Source organism: Dipodomys merriami, unplaced genomic scaffold (assembly GCF_024711535.1).
Source record: "Dipodomys merriami isolate MVZ:Mamm:240054 unplaced genomic scaffold, mDipMer1.0.p SCAF_15, whole genome shotgun sequence".
Classification (NCBI taxonomy): Eukaryota; Metazoa; Chordata; class Mammalia; order Rodentia; family Heteromyidae; genus Dipodomys; species Dipodomys merriami.
Window position 1 is genome coordinate 33,537,396 of NW_027202826.1, and position 18,874 is coordinate 33,556,269.

At 37.5% G+C, this 18,874-nt stretch overlaps 1 protein-coding gene across 1 annotated transcript in view; it reads left to right on the forward strand.

Moving 5' to 3' along the window:
* Afg2a (AFG2 AAA ATPase homolog A) overlaps positions 1-18,874 on the forward strand; it is a 130,149-nt gene that overhangs the window by 68,372 nt on the left and 42,903 nt on the right. Inside the window, exon 14 of the mRNA XM_070022556.1 lies at positions 1,988-2,114. Within this exon, the coding sequence (XP_069878657.1) occupies positions 1,988-2,114 (127 nt within the window). The remainder of the gene's footprint in view (positions 1-1,987; positions 2,115-18,874) is intronic.

Below are 18,874 nucleotides of genomic sequence, written 5' to 3' on the forward strand. Positions count from 1 at the left end.
TTACCTCCTGTTCCATTTACATGTCTTAACAACACTGATCCTCTTACTTTCTGTGTAGATTCTTTGTTGTCATCATGTCTTAGTGTTCCTATACAAAATTTCTTTCTTTCTTTTTTTTTGGGGGGGGGGGTCCAGTTGTTGGGCCTGAACTCTGGGCTTGGGTGCTGTCCCTCAGCTCTTCAGCTCAAGGCTAGCGCTCTACCACTTGAGCCACAGTGCCACTTCGGCTTTTTTCTTTTTGCTTATGTAGTGCTGAGGAATCAAACCCAGGGCCTCAGGCATGCAAGGCAAGCGCTCTATCACTGAGCCACCTTCCCAGCCCCCCTATACAAAATTTCTATAGCCGGAAGTCTTCAGGGTATAGTTCTTTTTGTGTTGCCTTTTTCTCATGTAGTAGGGTGCATTTAACGTTTTTCCCATACGTCTTTATGCTTGAAAGTTAATTTCCTTTCAGTGTTTTCTGTTTAGTATTCCATTATCTGAATGAACTAGTTTACTCATTCACCTTTCAAATGGCATTTGGTTCCTTCCAAGCTTTAGCAATTATGAATAAAGCTTCTAGAAACATTTGTATGTGAATTTTTGTGCAAGCAAATCTTTCATCCTTTCTGTTCACTACTAAGTAATATAGTAGTTGGCTTGCTCTCCTCCCCTCACTAGTAACACCTAGCTGGGCTGAATTTGAATCCTGCCTAGAGCTGGCCACACCTGAAGCCCCACCTGCAGCCCTGTTTGTACTGGTTACTGTCTTGCTGCTTTTTTTTTTTTTAAGGTCACGGGGCTTGAACTCTGGGCTTGGGCACTGTCCCTAAACTCTTCAACTCAAGACTAGTGCTTTACCACTTGAGCCACAGTGCCTCTTCCGGTTTTCTGGTGGTTCATTGGAGATAAGAGTCTCATGAACTTTCCTGCCTGAGCCGGCTTTGAACCACGATCCTCAGATCTCAGCCTTCTGAATATCTAGGATTACAGGCGTGCCCAGCAAACATTTTAGTGGTGGTGGTCATGGGGCTTGAACTTTGGACCTGGGTGCTGTCCCTGAGCTCTTCAGCTCAAGAAAAGTGCTCTACCACTTGAGCCACAGTACTACTCTGTCTTGCTTTTCAATACCTGGGTATATGGCTAGATGACAGTGAGCACTAGTCCATACTATTAAGCCCAGCTTCTCCTGTGGAAATGGAAGCTCAGGAAATGGTGTTTCTTTTATCCAGAGTAGGCCTGGAACTTCAGCCTTCCTAATCTCAGCTTCCTACAGGTTGGATGACAGTTATGTATGTGCCACAATGTCCCAGTACTATGAGGATCTTTTGTTTTGAAAAAAATAGCTTGCCAAACTGTCTTTCAAAGTTACTGTATATTCATACCTGCTGAAAATGGACATTTTCTTGTTAGTTTACTTGGCATGCAGAATGTACATTTTGCTTTAAAAAACCATGTTTTGGTGAGTAAACCATTTGAAATACTTGATAAGTCCTGCTTCTCAGTGTTGATAGTCATTTATCATTTTGATATTGGAGAGCAAAAGCATGTTTGATGGGGAAAGTTAATCATTTGACTATTATTTTTGTTTGGTAATGTAGTAATTTAATGATTTATCACATGTACTTTATTGTTTGAATTGTACATTATTCTTACAGAATAACAATTCTTTTAAAAATAGTAGATGCCACCAGGTGCTGGTAGCTCATACTTGTAATCCTAGCTACTCACAGGCTGAGATTAAAGGATTACAATTTAAAGCCAACCTGGGCAGAAAAAGTTTAGACTCTTGTCTTTAGTTAACCACCAAAAATCAGAAGTAGAGCTGTAGTTCTAGTGGTAGAGCACCAGCCTTGAAGGGAAAAAGCTAAAGGACTGCAAGCACCAGGCCCTGAGGTCAAGCCTCAGTACCAGCATAAAATAAAACAACATAAAGTAAAATAACTATAGTAGATGAAGTATTGGAGGGTGAGTAAACAGATGTTTAAAACAGTATTTTTAACCTCAGTTCTTCAGGTTCTGGGAATGTGGCTGACCGTGTTTTGGCACAACTCTTAACAGAAATGGATGGAATTGAACAGTTAAAAGATGTAACCATTTTGGCAGCTACTAATCGCCCAGATAGGATTGATAAGGTAAGAAAGAAGGTGCACATGTAAGTTCAGTTTAGTAACTAGGTTGTTTAATCTTACCAGGGTGTTTTTGCTGTTAATATTTGTGTGTATCAAATCACTTTCTATTTCACTATTAGTTTTCTAATTATTAGACAGTGTTGGAAAATTAAAATGGGCCACTGTGTACTAGTTATATCTTGTTTTTAGTATAGGCAGCAAGGGACAACAGAAATGTAGACTAATACTATGTAAGTTCTACTTATATTTTAGTTGTTTTATAAGACATTAATTCCTGTGTTTAAAAACTCCTAATTCCTCATTGTATCCAAAATGTTGAAGTATCCCCATTTTTGCATACTGTAGACACTTCCTGACTAATGATCTTTGCTTCAAGAAGCTTTAGAGAATGGAAAAAACATACATATTACATATGTGTTGGTTTGTAAGTACATGAATATGTACATTTGTGTCTATATACAAATATACATGTTTTGATTACTTTTTAAATATTAGAAATCCAACTATATTTAACCCCAGGTACTCTTTTCTGAACTGTATACTTTGGTGACAACTCAGTTGACACACTATATCAAAACTCTCATTTCCTTTTAAAGTTCTTTAAAGTTTAAACAAAACTATATGGCAAAATCAGTCCATTTTCTTTCTGTATTGCATTACTTTGAAAAAAAAATTTTTTTTTTTTGGTCCGGTTGTGGGCTTGAACTCTGGGCCTGGGCGCTGTCCCTCAGCTCTTCAGCTCAAGGCTAGTGCTCTACCACTTGAGCCACAGTGCCACTTCCGGCTTTTTTCCTTTTTGCTTATGTGGTGCTGGGGAATTGAACCCAGGGTCTCATGCATGCAAGGCAAGCGGTCTACCACTGAGCCACCTTCCCAGCCCCATACTTTGAAAATATTATAGAGTATTATTTGTATTTTATTAGGTGTGCTATGAAAAAATTCTCTGTAGTTCTGTAATTAGAATATGATGTTCAAAGTGTACAGTAAATGTATTGGTTTAAAAAACAGTCTTAACAGTTAAAACTTCTGTGGTGGTTTATCTTATCAATGTGATTAGATTTAGAAATGCCTAGGAGATTGGTAAACTCACTTGGTTGTCTGTGAGGGCTTTTCCTGGGACAGATGGATCTCCAGGGATTTCAGTTAATAACTGGCATAATCCATTAACTCATTCAACAATGTAAGGAAATGGCTAAAAAAAAAGTTAAGAAATATTTTGCAATACATGAAAATTATATTAATATACAATAAATAGGTCATAAAAAAGGTCTGTTTTGAAGTTTGGAAACTGCCGTACTGATTTTACAGAGTCAGTTATAATAATTTACATCCCCACCAATAGAATAGAAAAAGACTGTCCTGCCTATATTTGTTTTTATTTGTTTTCCTGGTGAATGCTGGAATCTTAGTGTAGTTTTGATTTGCATTTCCTTTATGACTAAGGATGTTGAGCATTTCTTCATTTATCAGCTATTTTCTGTTCAGTTCATTTGCTCATTCATTAGTTGGATTATTCTTTGTTCTTTTATATTTTTTATTGCGAAAATACTGTACAGAGGGGTTACAATTACATGGGCAAGATAATGAGTACATTTCTTAGTTCTTTTATATTTTTGAGCTCTTTGCATATTCTGAATATTAACTCTTTGTTGAATTGCTGATGAGATTTTCATCCATACTATTTATTTGTTGGTCATGGGGCTTGAACTCTGGGCCTGGGTGCTGTCCCTGTGCTCTTCAGCTCAAGGTGAATGCTCTACCACTTGAGCCACAGCACCACTTCTGGTTTTCTAGTTGTTTATTGGAGATAAGAGTCTCATGGAGTTTCCTGCCAAGGCTGGCTTTGAACTGTGATCCTCAGATGTCAGCCTCCTGAGTAGCTAGGATAACAGGAGTGAGCCACTGGCACCCAGCTCTTTTCCTTTTCTTAGTCCTTTCCTTTTTCTTTTTTTGTTAACATAATGTTGAATCTAAAGAAAGCTGAGTATAGTAGGAAGGCTGTATTAAATTCTTTTTGGGGGGGAGTCCAGTCGTCGGGCCTGAACTCTGGGCCTGGGTGCTGTCCCTCAGCTCTTCAGCTCAAGGCTAGCACTCTACCACTTGAGCCACAGTGCCACTTCCGGCTTTTTTCTTTTTGCTTATGTGGTGCTGAGAAATCGAACCCAGGGCCTCAGGCATGCAAGGCAAGCACTCTACCACTGAGCCACCTTCCCAGTCCCTGTATTAAATTCTTTGAAGTACATTCTTGGAATTTACTTGAAACAACATTTCTCGGAAGTTCAATCTTTTAGAATGTAGTTCATTAGACTTTTTCCAACTGAATGATTTTCAGATCTATAAATTATGAATTTTTATATGATAATGTAAATACTCTCATCCTCTGAATGTCAAAGCTCCATTGATTTTTACCTTTTTGTAGTAGTATAATGCCATTTTTAGTATTTGTCATTGGGATTTTCAGGCTATGTTAACATAAAATTAGAAATCTATTTAGTCTTCTATTAGAGAAAAAATCACAATAAAATATATGCATTTGACACGCAAACTTTAAAAGAATTTCTTTAGAATTAGGGATTATTTAGGGCAGTCCTTTCTAGAGTTATTTTTCTGATACATTGACACAGAAATACTTTCATTATCTCCATCCTTTGCTTCCTAATAACCTGAGCTGATGGAGAATGGTTTCCTCATTATCAGACCAAGTCCTTCTTTGCCTTGGGCAGTTAGTTCTTTCACAAAACCAGCAGCTGTTTATCTCCCTGTTCTACACTTAAGCGTGGTTTTATTCTAATATTTGTAACAGTTTTATTCCTCTCCTGTGTAACTTTCTCCTGTCCCTCTTCTTCCACTCCTTTCCATCCCTCCTCATTCTAGCACTCCACTAATGAGCTTTTTTTTATTATTTTTGAGAACGTTTATATGTCTGTACACAGTCCCACTAACCAGTCTTTTCCAGGTTTGACATATTGGATTATTTAACTTGGCTTTATATTTTCAGCATTTTCTAATTTTTTTCTGATATTTTGTTCATTTTTCCTTTTTAATATGGAATTGTAAATATCATAAATGAATGCTGTGATAGCTTAAATTTAGTCTAATGTATACAAAGCTTACTGAATGCTATACTTCTGCTAATGCAGTCCAAGATGTCAGTTTCACTTTGTGAACTGCTATGGAACTTAAACTCATTAACAACAAAATAAAAACCAAAGTTAAAAGCCAGAATGTTTATTCAGATATGCTAAGTAATAGCTTCTTGCCTTTAGTTTGTGTAGTTAGAATCAGAAGTTGAACTACTCTGAAATTAGTTCCTCAATTTCTCCTGCTTTCCACATGAATCCCAGATATTTCTTTTCCTTAATTGCAGATGATTTCCCAGTAATTCTCATGATAGTTGCCATAAGAGTTTTAAACCTTAGGAATAGAAGAATCAACTCTGTTTAAGTTCATATATTAGATTCTTTCTAACTATTAGATCTTTCTAACTATGGGATACTGTTTCTGTCTTTTACTGTATCTCTTATGCATTAATAGAAGAGACACTCTATATAATAAATATCAATAATACTTAATGGCTAGCCATTACTGGATCATACCTGTAATCCTTGCTACTCAGAAGAGGCTGAAATCTGAAGGTTTATGTTCAAGGTCAGCCCAGGCAGAAAAGGCTAGGAAATTCCATCTCCAATTAAAGAGCTGAAAGCATGGCTGGAGGCATGGCTGAAGTAGAGCACCAGCCATGAACAAGGAAGCCAAGTGAGTGTGAGACCCTGTGTGTAAGTTTCTTTTTTTTTTTTTAATTTAATTTAATTTTATTTGTGAACATACTGTACAGAGGAGTTACAATTACATGGGCAGGATAATGCGTTCATTTCTTACCAAGCATTGCAGCCTCCTCCTTTGTTTACCCTTCACATCCCTTCCCAGCCTCCCCCCTCCCCCCCCCAGTCCCAATCCTTCTCCTCCACCCCCCCCCCCCCCCGCACCGACGTTGTAAAGCTAGTTTTGGATATGACAACTTGTACTTCTCATTGTTGCAACAGGTCCACCTGTATCCTTAAACAACTGGTTTTTCCCCATCTCCTCCACAAGTTATACTGACATCAAATATAGTGAAAGCAGGGGTTATACTGTGGGGGAGGGATATACAAAGCAACAAAGAGATAATCTTATAAATGCGTTAGAAACACATGCATGAAAGAAAAAAAACATTAAAATACACATCTAAGGGTTCATTTTCCTGACATCACATTATCTGACCTTTTCCACTTGACTCATACATATACTAGATATTACAAATAAGGGAAACCATGGGACCTATGTTTCTTTGGGCCTGGCTTACTTCACTTAATTTTTTCCAAGTTTTTCCATTCCTAACAAATAGGGCAATGTCATTCTTTCTGATGGAGGCATAGAATTCCATTGTGTACATATACCACATTTTCTTGATCCATTCATCTACTGAGGGGCCACCTAAATAAAAGGAATGATTTATATAGCTTTCTGTTTCAAAAATAATGTATTTAGTCAGGATCCTCAATGTAGGTCAGCATCATTGAACATTTAATTGGCATTGAGATAATTGGAATATTCTAAAGAGTTACCGAAGTAGAAGAAAAATAAGAATAATTCTGGTTATTTATGGAGGAAGGACAATTGAAAGTAAAATTCTCATGATTCATCTAAAAATAGTTTCTTTCTCTGATAAAAACCAGCAAAAGAACATGTACACTCAAATTTTTTATCTGAACTACTCTTACTGTTCAGATAAGGAGTTTGATAGACTCTTGTTTGAACCTTGTATTTAAAGCCTGTAATTTTGTTTTAGCTTCAAAGTGACACTAAAATCTATATTTTCCTCTAACTTTAAAATTACACTACATTGTGTAATTTAATTTCCTCTAACTTTCTAGCTGCAGTCTGATGAATCTATGATAGAGGTGGTGGTGTTGTTCTTTTTGCCAGTCATAGGGCTTGAACTCAGAGACTGGGCACTTTTTGCTGAACTGCTTTTGCTCAAGGCTAGCACTCTGCCACTTGCCACCAGCACCACTTTTGGCCTTTTCTGTTTCTGTGGTACTGAGGAATCGAACCCAGGGCTTCATGTATACTAGGCAAGCACTCTTCCACTAAGCCACATTCCCAGCAGGTGTATAATATTTTACTGTGTTGATGCAATAGTATGAAGAGCTGTGTAACTTTATCATACTATTTGTACGATTCTAGGCCCAACTCTTCCCAACCCTTTGTAAAATTTTTTGCAAAGTACACAGCATTTGAGAAGGAGGTTCTGCATAAAAATGGAAGCAGCAAATTGGAAAGAAATAATGACTCTGGAGGAAATGAGTTCAACATGTGTCACAAAACAGACTGAAGTGATGGGGATCAGAATAGCATATGCAGTAAGTAGTAGAAAAGCCTGAAATTGACAGTGAGATAAATAGTGGAAGAATTAAGCTGCAGGGCTCTTTTTCATTCGTCTTCAACTGCCAACAAACTTTAGGTTTTGAAATTATTTAGCCCCTTAGGAGTCTGTGTCTGGCCAAAATGTAGTAGATAATCTGATATATCATTCATGTTGTACAATTTTGTTGTAATGACAGAGAAGATAATAATAGAGAATGCAAACTACCCAAAAGGATTCTGTTTACCGAAGAGGTTTTTGCTTGCTGTGTTTTGGTGGTTTGTTGTCATTCTTTCTTGTAAAGTTCCTTTTGTCAAAGAGGTCATAAAGCAAGCAAGTATCATCCAGGTGTGCAAAAGTAACTTTTTAACCATGTGATTTTCAGAAAAGGTTGGGGGGGGGGGAAGGGAGCAGCCCATAAATTAACCTTAAGGTTATTGTTGGGTAACAAGAGACCTGGATTGACAGTTGCAGTGCCGTGACTTTTTCATTTAAAATTTATTACTCCTTTAAAGAAAATCTTGTTTAACCACATACTTTTCTCTCCATAGATGTCTTAGCCTGGCATAATTTGGTTCTATTTAATATATTTTTAACTATTAAAATACTGCACCAAATGTAAAAGTGATTTTAGTTAAAGCAGAAGTGTCTAACTAGGATTATTTCATTTTGAGCCACATAAATTTTAAAGAAATACCCTTTCTTTGTATTACAAATCTTATTTGAATCTCACTATTTGGGACCTAATATTCATTCCCATGTAGGCAGGAACCAAATCCAAAGCCATCTATTGAGTATTGTAATTTATTACTACTAGAAGGGGTAATTTGGTGATTTTTATTTTAAAGTTCAGAGTATTAACAATAATGAAGTACCATTTTTATTTTTACTATATATATGACATGTATTATATGTGGTATGTGTTTGAAAGGAGCATATTAAAAAGTATTGGGAATATATGATAAAACTCAGTTCTTACTGCATAAACAGTTGAATTTGAAAATATAAACATTTTAATGCATTATAATCAGAAAATGTAAACAATCTAAACTTCATTTGCAAAATTCTTGTGATTTATGCAATGGAATAGATTTAGAAAGATGTATATTTCATTTCCTACTTTGCTTCTCTTTATTTTACAATAAATTATTGCAGTTACTCTTTCTTGACACAAGGTGGTGATGCTCACCTCAGATGATTTGTAGTTATTGTAGATACAGGTTTTATTGTGATTTCAAGTGTTTTTCTCCTTTTTCATCCAAAGGAAAAATGACTTAGGGAAATAAATAGAACTTGATTTGCTTTCTAAAATAATAGCTGAATTTTGTGTTTGGCCTTCCTATTGTATACTTTAATAAATAATGACTTAGGTATAAAGTGTAGATTAATGTCAGTTGTGGATGGGGGAGCTAGTAGCGTTTGGAAAAGGAAACATTGATAGTGAACTAGCAGTTATTAGATGTACCCCAATGCCAACACTGCACTGTCATTACATATGATACCTAATTTAAACTAGACAAGTGTATTATGCAGTATTCCTTAATGCTGCATAATTATATATATTATAATTATATATTAACATATTCCTTAATACATTATTCCTTAATATATTCCTTAATTTAATGAATTGTGGAAGATTAGTGGTGTTGTGTATAGATGTACTTACTATCAAAAAATTATGATGGATTATCTGTAAACCAATGTAATTTAAGTGAAGTCATCATTTTGATTTTTAAAAATAGGTTTAAATATGCATGTCATATTAAATATATATATTTAAATACATATTATACAATATGTTTAGGAGAGTACCCAGCAGTTCTCCTGGGTATTTACCAAAAAAAAGGGGGCATTTGTCCATGAAAAAACCTGTACACTCTTATAACAGCACTATTCATAATCACCTAAACAAGATAAATTATCTACCATGTGATAAATGGATAAACTGATATTTCCATACAGTTATATACTACCCAGCCATTAAAAAGGAACAAATTGCTAATAAATGCAGAAGATATCTGAATGTCAGAATTGCTAGGCTAAGTAAAAGAAGCCTGACACAAAGGAGACAGGATGTACTTACTGATTATAAAGTTTTGAGAAAGCAGGACTGAAGTCAGGGTTGGAGCCTGAGAGAATTCACCACATAGTAGCATAATGATCATTTAGGCATAATGGAAATAGTCTATATCTTGTGATTGTTCCAGGACTATATATATTTTTCAGATCCTAAATCTTTTTTCTAACTATACAAAGAAAAGTACATTTACAGTGTATAAAGTATACTTAAATAAATTTGACCAATAAAACTTATACTTGCCCGATACTGGTGGCTCACTCCTGTAATCCTAGTGACTCTGGAGGCTGAGATCTGATGATCACAGCCAGCCTTGACAGCAAAGTCCTCAAGACTCTTATCTCCAATTAACAACCAGAAAACAAGAAGTGGAGCTGTGGCTCAAAGTACTAGAGTGCTAGCCTTGAGGGAAATCGCTCAGGAATAGTGCTCAGGCCCCTAGTTTAAGCCCCATGACTGACTAAAAGAAAAAAACACTTAAGGAAAAAGTACTATGGATTGAAAACAAAAGGAAGCTGGGTGCCAGTGGCTCACACCCATAATTCTAACTACACAAGCTGAGATCTGAGGATTGTGATTCAATGCCAGCCGGGGCAGGAAAGTCTGTGAGACTCATCTCCAACCAACTACCAAAAAGTGGAGCTCAGAGTGGTGGAGCTCAGGAAAGTGCCCAGACAATGAGTTCAAGCTTCAGTGCTAGCAAAAAAGAAAAAAAAAGACCCATTTTCCACTCTTTTCTTACTACCACATTTAGAAGCATCAGATTTTTTCACAGTGCTGTTAGCTATAATTTTACTGAGTTGGATTTTACTGAGCTAAATTACATGTCTTTGTAATTTCTTTTATATATTTTTAGAAAATTATGTTTTTATATTCTTACTGTACTTGTAGTTTTTTCTTGGGAGTTGTGTATAGTACAAAATGCTTTGGGTTACTCAGAAATATTTATTAAATTGAAAAGTGCACCTCAAGATTACTTAACTTGCTCTGATAGTCCCCCAGGAAGTGATGTGGATGAGTGTGTATATAATCACCATTAAATAAAACAATTTCTCATCAAAGTTCTTTCAGTTATATTCTTGACTATATTTTGGTGCTAGTTGACTGCCCTGCCTAAATAGTTGCGACATTTGGAAGGAGAGCAGAGTTCTGTAGCCAAGTTTCCATGAGTTGATATTTCACGTTCACATTGGTAGCCTAAACCTGTGTTTCTACAGACAGAGAGAAAAGCCAAACCTTCTCATGTGCAGCAAGAATTTTCTTCGTGGAAAACAAGAAGAAATGTAAACATTACCAAATGTACATATTGAATATTAAAGGGAGACCTACAGAGAATTTATATTATATGCAGTTCCTTACAGTTTCTTTCTTTTGGTGTTCCATTTTAGGCAAAAAGTATGATGAGAGTCAGAACAATTCAGAAATAGTGCTCTAAGACAGGAAGGACTGCTACCACTTCTGAGCACATGCAGTGTGCCAGGCACTGCACACTGTACCTATTATCTATAATTCTAACAACTCCTAAATTTTATTTCTATTTTTGAAAATTATAAAATTGGGGTTCAGCAGTTAAACAGCTTGCCAAGTTTGAAAAAGTAATAGTACAGGCAGTACTGTTAAGGAGAAAGGGTTTCTTACTGCTAAATAACTTACTGGTCATATGTTTGCCAAATTTACCTTCACTACCATGATATCACACAAGTTATAATTTGTTTCCATATATTATTTAGAAAAGCTTACATTTTATAGACTTTACACTGTACTTTAAAAATTTTAAATTTCTATAGTGTATGTATGGTTCTGAATAATCACAGAAGTGTACAGAAGAAATTATTTGCTAATTCCAGGAAATGAAAAATGTTTATTTCTCATTTCAAAAGAAAGCTTCCAAGCTGGGCATAGTGGCTCAAGTTCATAAGTCTAGCTAATGGAGAAGCAGAGATCTGCAGTTTGAAGTTCAAGGCCAGTTCAGGCCAAAAAAGTTCATGAGACTACATCTCAGGCTAAGTGAAGTGGCATATGCCTGCCATCCCAAACTACAGGGGAAGCAAAATGTCTGGATGGCACAAGGTCTGTTATCATAGTATCCTATTACACAAAAATAGGATCACAATGTAGTCCAGCATGCACATAAAGAACAACTCTGTCTTGAAAATCAATACACGAAGGGGCTGGATGAGTGGTTCAAGTGGCAGAGCACCTGTTTAGCATGTGTAAGACCCAGAGTTCAAAATCCCAGTACTGCCAGAAAAAAAAAATGATTAAAGCTTTCAATGTGAATCTGATGGTTCTTTCATTTTAGTCTTCTCTTTATAGGCCTTATTTAGCCATATAAAAACACAAATAATCATTATTTATTTATTTTTGGCAGTTCTGGGGTTTGAATTTAGAGCCTTGCACTTGATACCAGTGAGTCATACCTCCAGCTGTTTTTCATTTGTTATTTTCCACCTGTGTGCATACTCACTTGGCCTACTGTGGGCTTCCTAATCGGTGCTGGGATCACTGGTGTGTGCCACAGTGTCCACTCCATATCCTTTCTGATATGAACTGTGATCCTGATGTTCTCAACCTTCCATGAAGTTCAGAATGACAGGCATGTGCTGATGCTCCCAGCTATGAATAGAGGAGTCTTGCAAACTTTTCTGCCTATCCTGACTTCAAACTATAATCCTCTTCTTACCTTCCAAAGTAGCTCAGATTGCATGCATGAGCCACTGGTGTCGAGCTTTTATTTTATTTTTTTGTTTAAGACAAGTTAACGTTAAATAAAAGTATTGTGCATAAGTAGATTATCCAGAGACTATTTGTAATATATGAGTTAACTGATAAAGGCACTGAGATTATATATGGTATTAAGATTCACTTCATTTTTATGTTTTCAAGTATATAGTTAGGAAGAGTTGTATTGTTTGCCTCAATTAAGTTTTCTTCTTTTGAAACTATTAATGTGTGGTTTTTATTGTGATTTAAGTATACATAACCCATGAACACTTGTGTTCTGATTTTGCATAGAATTGGGACATTCTCTGGTAGCATAGACGCTTAAAATTTTGTGTTCCCTCTGGATTTTGTGTTTAACAGGATAGTAAGAACTCATTTAACTTTTATTTAATGAAAACCTGAGAAACTGCAGAGCAATGAAGGAATTAGCATTTGTGGGAAAAAGGATTATATATTAAGTCTGGTGCTTCCTTCCTTCCTTTTATTTTTGTGCCAGTATTGGGGTTCAAAGTCAGGGCTTCTCACCCTTGCTTGGCTTTTTCATTCAAGACTGTTACTCTACCACTTGAGCCATACTTCCTCCCTTTTTTTTCTATTTTATCTTTCTGCTTTTGTTGCTATTCTGAGTCACTTCTTTGCCTCTTAACTGGTTTCTCAGCCATCATTCTCTCCCTTCTACATTCTATATTCACTCTTCATAGTACTCTTTCTAAAAGAATGTCGGCCAAGTCAGGATGATATGCTAAATGACCACAAGAACTTGTTACCTCAAGCCAATGTTTCCACCACCTCCCTCATTTGCTCGTCCTAGCAACTGGGTCTTTTCAACTAAGACATAATAATCTAATTAATAAATAGGCTAATGAGCTAAAGAGAGTCTTCTCAGAAGAAGTAGCAAAAATGGCCATAGACATGTGAAGAAATGCTCAGCATCCCTGGCCATGGCCATTGTGAAGAAAATGATAACATACTGGTGGGGATGTAGCTGAAAGGGAGCCCTGTAACACAGCTGATTGGAATATAAACTTGTTCAACCACACTGGAAAGCAGCATGGAGGTTCCTCCAAAAATTAAACATAGGCGCTGGGAAATTGTCTCAATGGTAGAGTGCTTGCCTCGCATGCATGAGGCTCTGGGTTCTATTCCTCAGCACCACATAAGCAGAAAAAAGCCGGAAGTGGCTCTGTGGCTCAAGTGGTAGAGCTGAAGAGCCGAGGCCCAGAGTTAAGTCCCCACAACTAAAAACAAAACAAAAAAAAAAATTAAACATAGAACTACCCTATGATCCAGCAGTTCCAAAAGATTACAAACCAGGATACAATAAAACCACCAGCACAGCCATATTTATTGTAGCACTCTTTACAATAGCCAAGATAGGGAATCAGCCTAGATGTCCCTTAGTGGACACATGGATGAAGGAAATACATACATATGTAGATAGATAGATGGATGGATGGATGGATGGATGGATGGATGGATGGATGGATGGATGGATGAATGGATGGATGGATGGATAGACAGATAGATAGATAGATAGATAGATAGATAGATAGATAGATAGATAGATAGATAGATAGATAGATAGATAGATAGATAGATAGATAGATGAGTATATCTATTTATACACACACAGTGGAATTATATCCATCCATTAGAAAGAATAATATTGTGTCATTTGTAAAGAAATGGAAAAAGTTATGCTAAGTGAAGTCAGGCCCAGAGAGACAGATCCATGTTTTCCCTTATATGTGGAAGTTACATTTAGCTTACAAACTTGTAAGTACTTTCAGTGGTATGCAAGTATATACAAATGTATTAACTGAAATAAGGTAAATTCAAGGGAGAAATCAAATAGTGTAATTCCTTAGAAAGCCAAAATCAAAGTTCAGCAAAATACCATGAAGGTGGGTACCTGAAAGGGTGGGATGAGGTCAGGCGGAAATGGATGTACAAATAAAGGGGAGTCAAGAATCGATTGTATATCCTACAAAATGAAGAAGATGAAGGAATGTGTGGGGAGGGGAGGGATGGAAAGGGGTAACATTCATAAACTGCTTTGTTAAATAGCAACTCCTTTGTACAACTTACAGATAATAAAAATAAAGAATAAAACAAAAGATTGAAGGTTTTATCCCAAGGGGATGTATGTGATAAGACCATTTTCCTTACTTGCTCTTAGTTTTAACCTTTTCCATAAAAGGGTTTACTTATTTATTTTTGGTACCTGTCCTAGGATTTGAACTCAGGGCCTGCCTTGGTGTTTTCCCTGAGCCTTTTTTAGATCAAGGACTTAACTGCCCAGCCTGGCTTTGAACTTTGAGCCTCAAATCTCAGCCTCCTAAGTAGCTATGATTATAGGCATGAGCAATCAGGGCTCAGCTTAACTTTTTGTTTTTACAAGGTTTTTGTTTTTTACTTTTTACTAATTTGGTTCTACCAGTATCTTTTCTGTAGTTTCTGTACTGTTTAGTTTACTTAATGATTTTTTCCATTGTATGTGTCTGGTGCTTAGAGACATCATATAATTTTTGATAAATCTCAGTAACAGATGTCTAACCAATGTTTGCCCATTGGGTCAAAGACTTAACTCTTTAAATGTTCATACTATGGTTACTATTTAATGTTGATAGTGTGGTCATAAAAATTTTGCAACACCAGAGGGCAGTCAAACCAAAGTTCATTCTGCTGGCTTGAGAAAAATTAAAGTTTCATTTCTGTAATATTATACTTAAGACACTAGCTGTATTTTATAATCCATTTGCAAGTGAACATCAAAATCTTCAATTGGTAGGGTTATGGAACTGTATTAAAATATAGCTGTGGTAAGATTTGTTTTCTTGTTAAGTGAAAAAAAAATATTGCCTGTTAGAATATAAGGTGTATTATTTGTTTTGTGGGGTTCTTTTTGGATGGGTAGTCACTTTACCCAGACATTTTTTTGTGTCTCAGGAAGCTTTCTTTCTATTAACTTATTGATTGGGTGTTTATTTCTTATAGGATGTCTTGTGAATTTGGCAAAAAGTAGTTATTACTAGAGATTTATAGCATAACCCTAACTAAAATGTAGTTTGGCAAATGCTTACCATATTTCTCCCAGAGTCTTCCCTTGGTCTGATATAAACCACTAGGGTATGTTTGTCAATATTCTCATTTTTACCTTAACCTGCAGGCTTAGTGCTTTCTGAGGGAGAAACAGTTTATACTAAATAGTGTCAAACATGTACTGATAGTCTTACTGTATTTCCTGTTTTGTGTTTGCAATAAGAAGATTCTGAAAAACTGCCTTTGTATAAATACTTCAGTGACATTCCAGACAAGTATAATCTTGTCTGCTTGCAGGCAGGAAGAAGTGATGTCCTGGAATGCTGTTGAAAAGGAAATCTCTTTGTGTTCCACAAATGATACCTCTAAACCTTTTAAGAATATAATTTTAAAATGACAGCTCTGTATTTGCTTTTCCTTCCATTTCTTGACTTTGTATGCATTCAGTTCAGAAGTACATTTAGTCTGAAGGGAAAAAAATCCATTGTGTCTGAAATGGAAGCAGTTTGTTTGGAAATTATTGGTAGAAATGACACACAATAAACATAAAAAGAGATTTAGCATGTTGTTATTACTTTTTGTTCCCTGAAACTTTTATTGATAGCTTGAGTCAGATTTCTGATCATTCTGTGAAGGCTTAAAAGATGGCACTATGTGTACTCCCTTTTCAGACTTTTAACTGAAGAAATAACTTGGAAATATTGTTTTGAAAATTCAGATTATATTTTATAAAAATTAGATTTGAAAGTTTTATTTTACTAGTCAATTGTGCAACTTTACTATTGAATATTCTAATTATATTGTCTTATGCTTAATTTTAATAATTTACTTAAAATTATACATCACCTTTACAATAAAATTTAAAAAAAAAAAAAAACTATCTTCCGGGGTGTGGGGGGGCCCGCTGGGAGATCTGCCTTCCACTGACCGCAGTGACCTTTTGCAGTTCTCAGAATGCTTTGTAAATTATACCTTTCCTTCTTTGAACATAAGGTCCTTCTGCCTTTTCATATTGGTAAATTCTGCTTCCTTGTCACTTGAGGTCCAGCTCATTTTGATCATGGACCTGTGTGTCTGCACATGCATGTAAAAATTGGTCATGGGGCTTGAACTCAGGACCTTTTGCTCTTGATTGGCTTTTTCTCTCTAGGCTGGTGTTCTACCACTTGAGCCATGCATTGACTTCTGGCCTTTTGCTGTTTTGTTGGAGATGAGTCCTCCTAGATATGTCTGTTTGGTCAGGCTTTCAACCTTAATCCTCAGATCTCAGCTTCCTGAATAGCTAGAATTATAGGTATGAACCACCAGTGCCAGGCTGTAGATTTTTTTTTTAAGTAAAGTTTTTTGTTTCTAGTCAGTCTTATGTCAGTAACACTAATCTTGAATCAGAAATTACTATTTTGCATTTTCTGAAACATTTGTAATAATGTAATTTTAATTATAGACAATTACCTACTCCAATAATAATTTGTTTAAGAATACGTAAATAAAATTAAATTTCCAAGTTCTTGTTCTTGTGGGAATAAGAAACCAAGTTTTTTTTCCCTCTTAGATGATATTGTCTGTGACTTCAACAATACCATCTCGAAAGGATAATTGTGTGACAGAGATGCATATCATTTCTAATCACTCAATTATACTCTTAAATTGAAGATCTCCAACTATTTTTATGTGAAAAGGTTTACCAAAGTATATAAGTTAACCAATTACAAAGATACCGAGATTATTTTTTTCAAACACAGTTTTAAGTGTTCAGACTTTCCAGGAGGGTGTATTCCCTGCACGCACACACCCTACATCATTTTCAATGGGTGGGAGCCAAGAGGACCTGATTTGTGCAAGAGTGTGTTTTTAATTTTAGTACTTTTTTATTGTAAAAATGCTGTACAGAGGGGTTACAGTTACATGAGCAAGGTAATGAGTACATTTCCTATCGAGCATTGTTGCCTCCTTTGTTTTTCCCCCACCATCCCTTCCTCGCACCTCCCAAACTACACTCCCTCAACCCCCACCCCCCACCCCCGCCTAAATTGTAAAGTTCATTTTCAACATAGCGTCTTGTACATCTCATTGTTGCAGTGGGTCAAACTATCCCTATTTAAACATTTTGTTTTTTTCCCTTCCCGTCCCCAAGTTAGAGAAGTGTATATACAAGATGCAGGGCACCGACATCAAATACAGTGAAAACAGGGTAAACAAAATGCCTGGAGGACGAGGGCCTGCAGCTGCCTGGACCGTGGCTCCCGGAAGCGTCTCCAGCCTCACCTCCTCCACCGACACGGCCATGTCCTCACAACTAGGCCTCGACCACAACTCCCCTTGGCTCACCGCAAGCCGTTGCTGCTGCGCATGGTGCTGGAGGCGCTGCAGGCGGGGGAGCGGCGGCGGGCCCGTCGGTGGTGGCCGTCGAGGTCTGTATCCTGCCCAAGTACCCCACGGTGGACGCCACCCACTTCAAGTACCTGCTGAAGCAGGCCCTGGACTCGGGCATGCGCCGTGGGCTCCTCACCAGGCCTGCCAACTCCAAGGCCAAGGGAGCCACGGGCAGCTTTAAACTGGTCCCCAAGAGCAAGAAGAAGAGCTGGCCCAGGAAGACCCTGGCCCCGACAGCCCCCCAGAAAGCCCGGGAGCCGCAGCGGGGAGCAACCAGGACAGTTCCTCCTAAACCAGGGGTCGTGGCCAAGGAGAAGGCCCCCAAGAAAGTGAGATGGGGGTCAGTGGAGCAAAGCTGGGGGAGGCCACCAAGGCCCCCTCGAAATCGGACAAGGCTGTTCGGGCCCCTCCCAGTGCCAACGGGCTCAGTGGAGAGATGAAGGTCGCAGGCAGTGGGCGCGGTCAAGGAGCCGCTGAGGCCCACAGGAAGATCAAGGCCGAGGGAGGGGGGACTGGTCAGGCTGCCAGCCAGCAAGGTCCAGAACGGCACCGCTTCTCCCACCAATAGGAAGATGACGGCCTGGACACCTACTGGGGCAGCCGCCCCCCAGGGCTGGGGCGGGGCCTCCCGCGGGGAGCAAGCCCAAGGCCCAGTCCCCGCACAGGGCCAGGAAGCCCGGGCTGTCCACCAAAGCCGCCGCCTCCAAGGCATCCAGCAAGAAGGCGGAGGCCAGGAACTAGGGCTGGGCTGGCAAGAGATGGTGTTTCGTGTGATCTTTTATTCCCCAGCAAGCCATGGGTCTATTTAATTGTAACTTATTTATCAATAAAGAGTACCTTTTATTAAAAAAAATTCTAAATTTGACTTGAACAATTGATAGAATGTATGACCCCATATGTGTTGGATTTTACTATTTATGAGGCAAAAAATGCAGCTCTATTGCTCTATTGTAAAGGTTTGGATGAATAACATTCATGTGAAGTACTGAAATCTTTTGAGTTATGTACAGGTCAGAAGAAGAAAACCATTGCTTTTGTAATGACTTGTTCTTAGTAATGGTTCTGCAGTGTATCCTAGGGGTGTTTCACTAATGTGAAAAGTCATCTAGAGAGCAAGGAAATGGAGCTCAGTAGTGGAGCTTT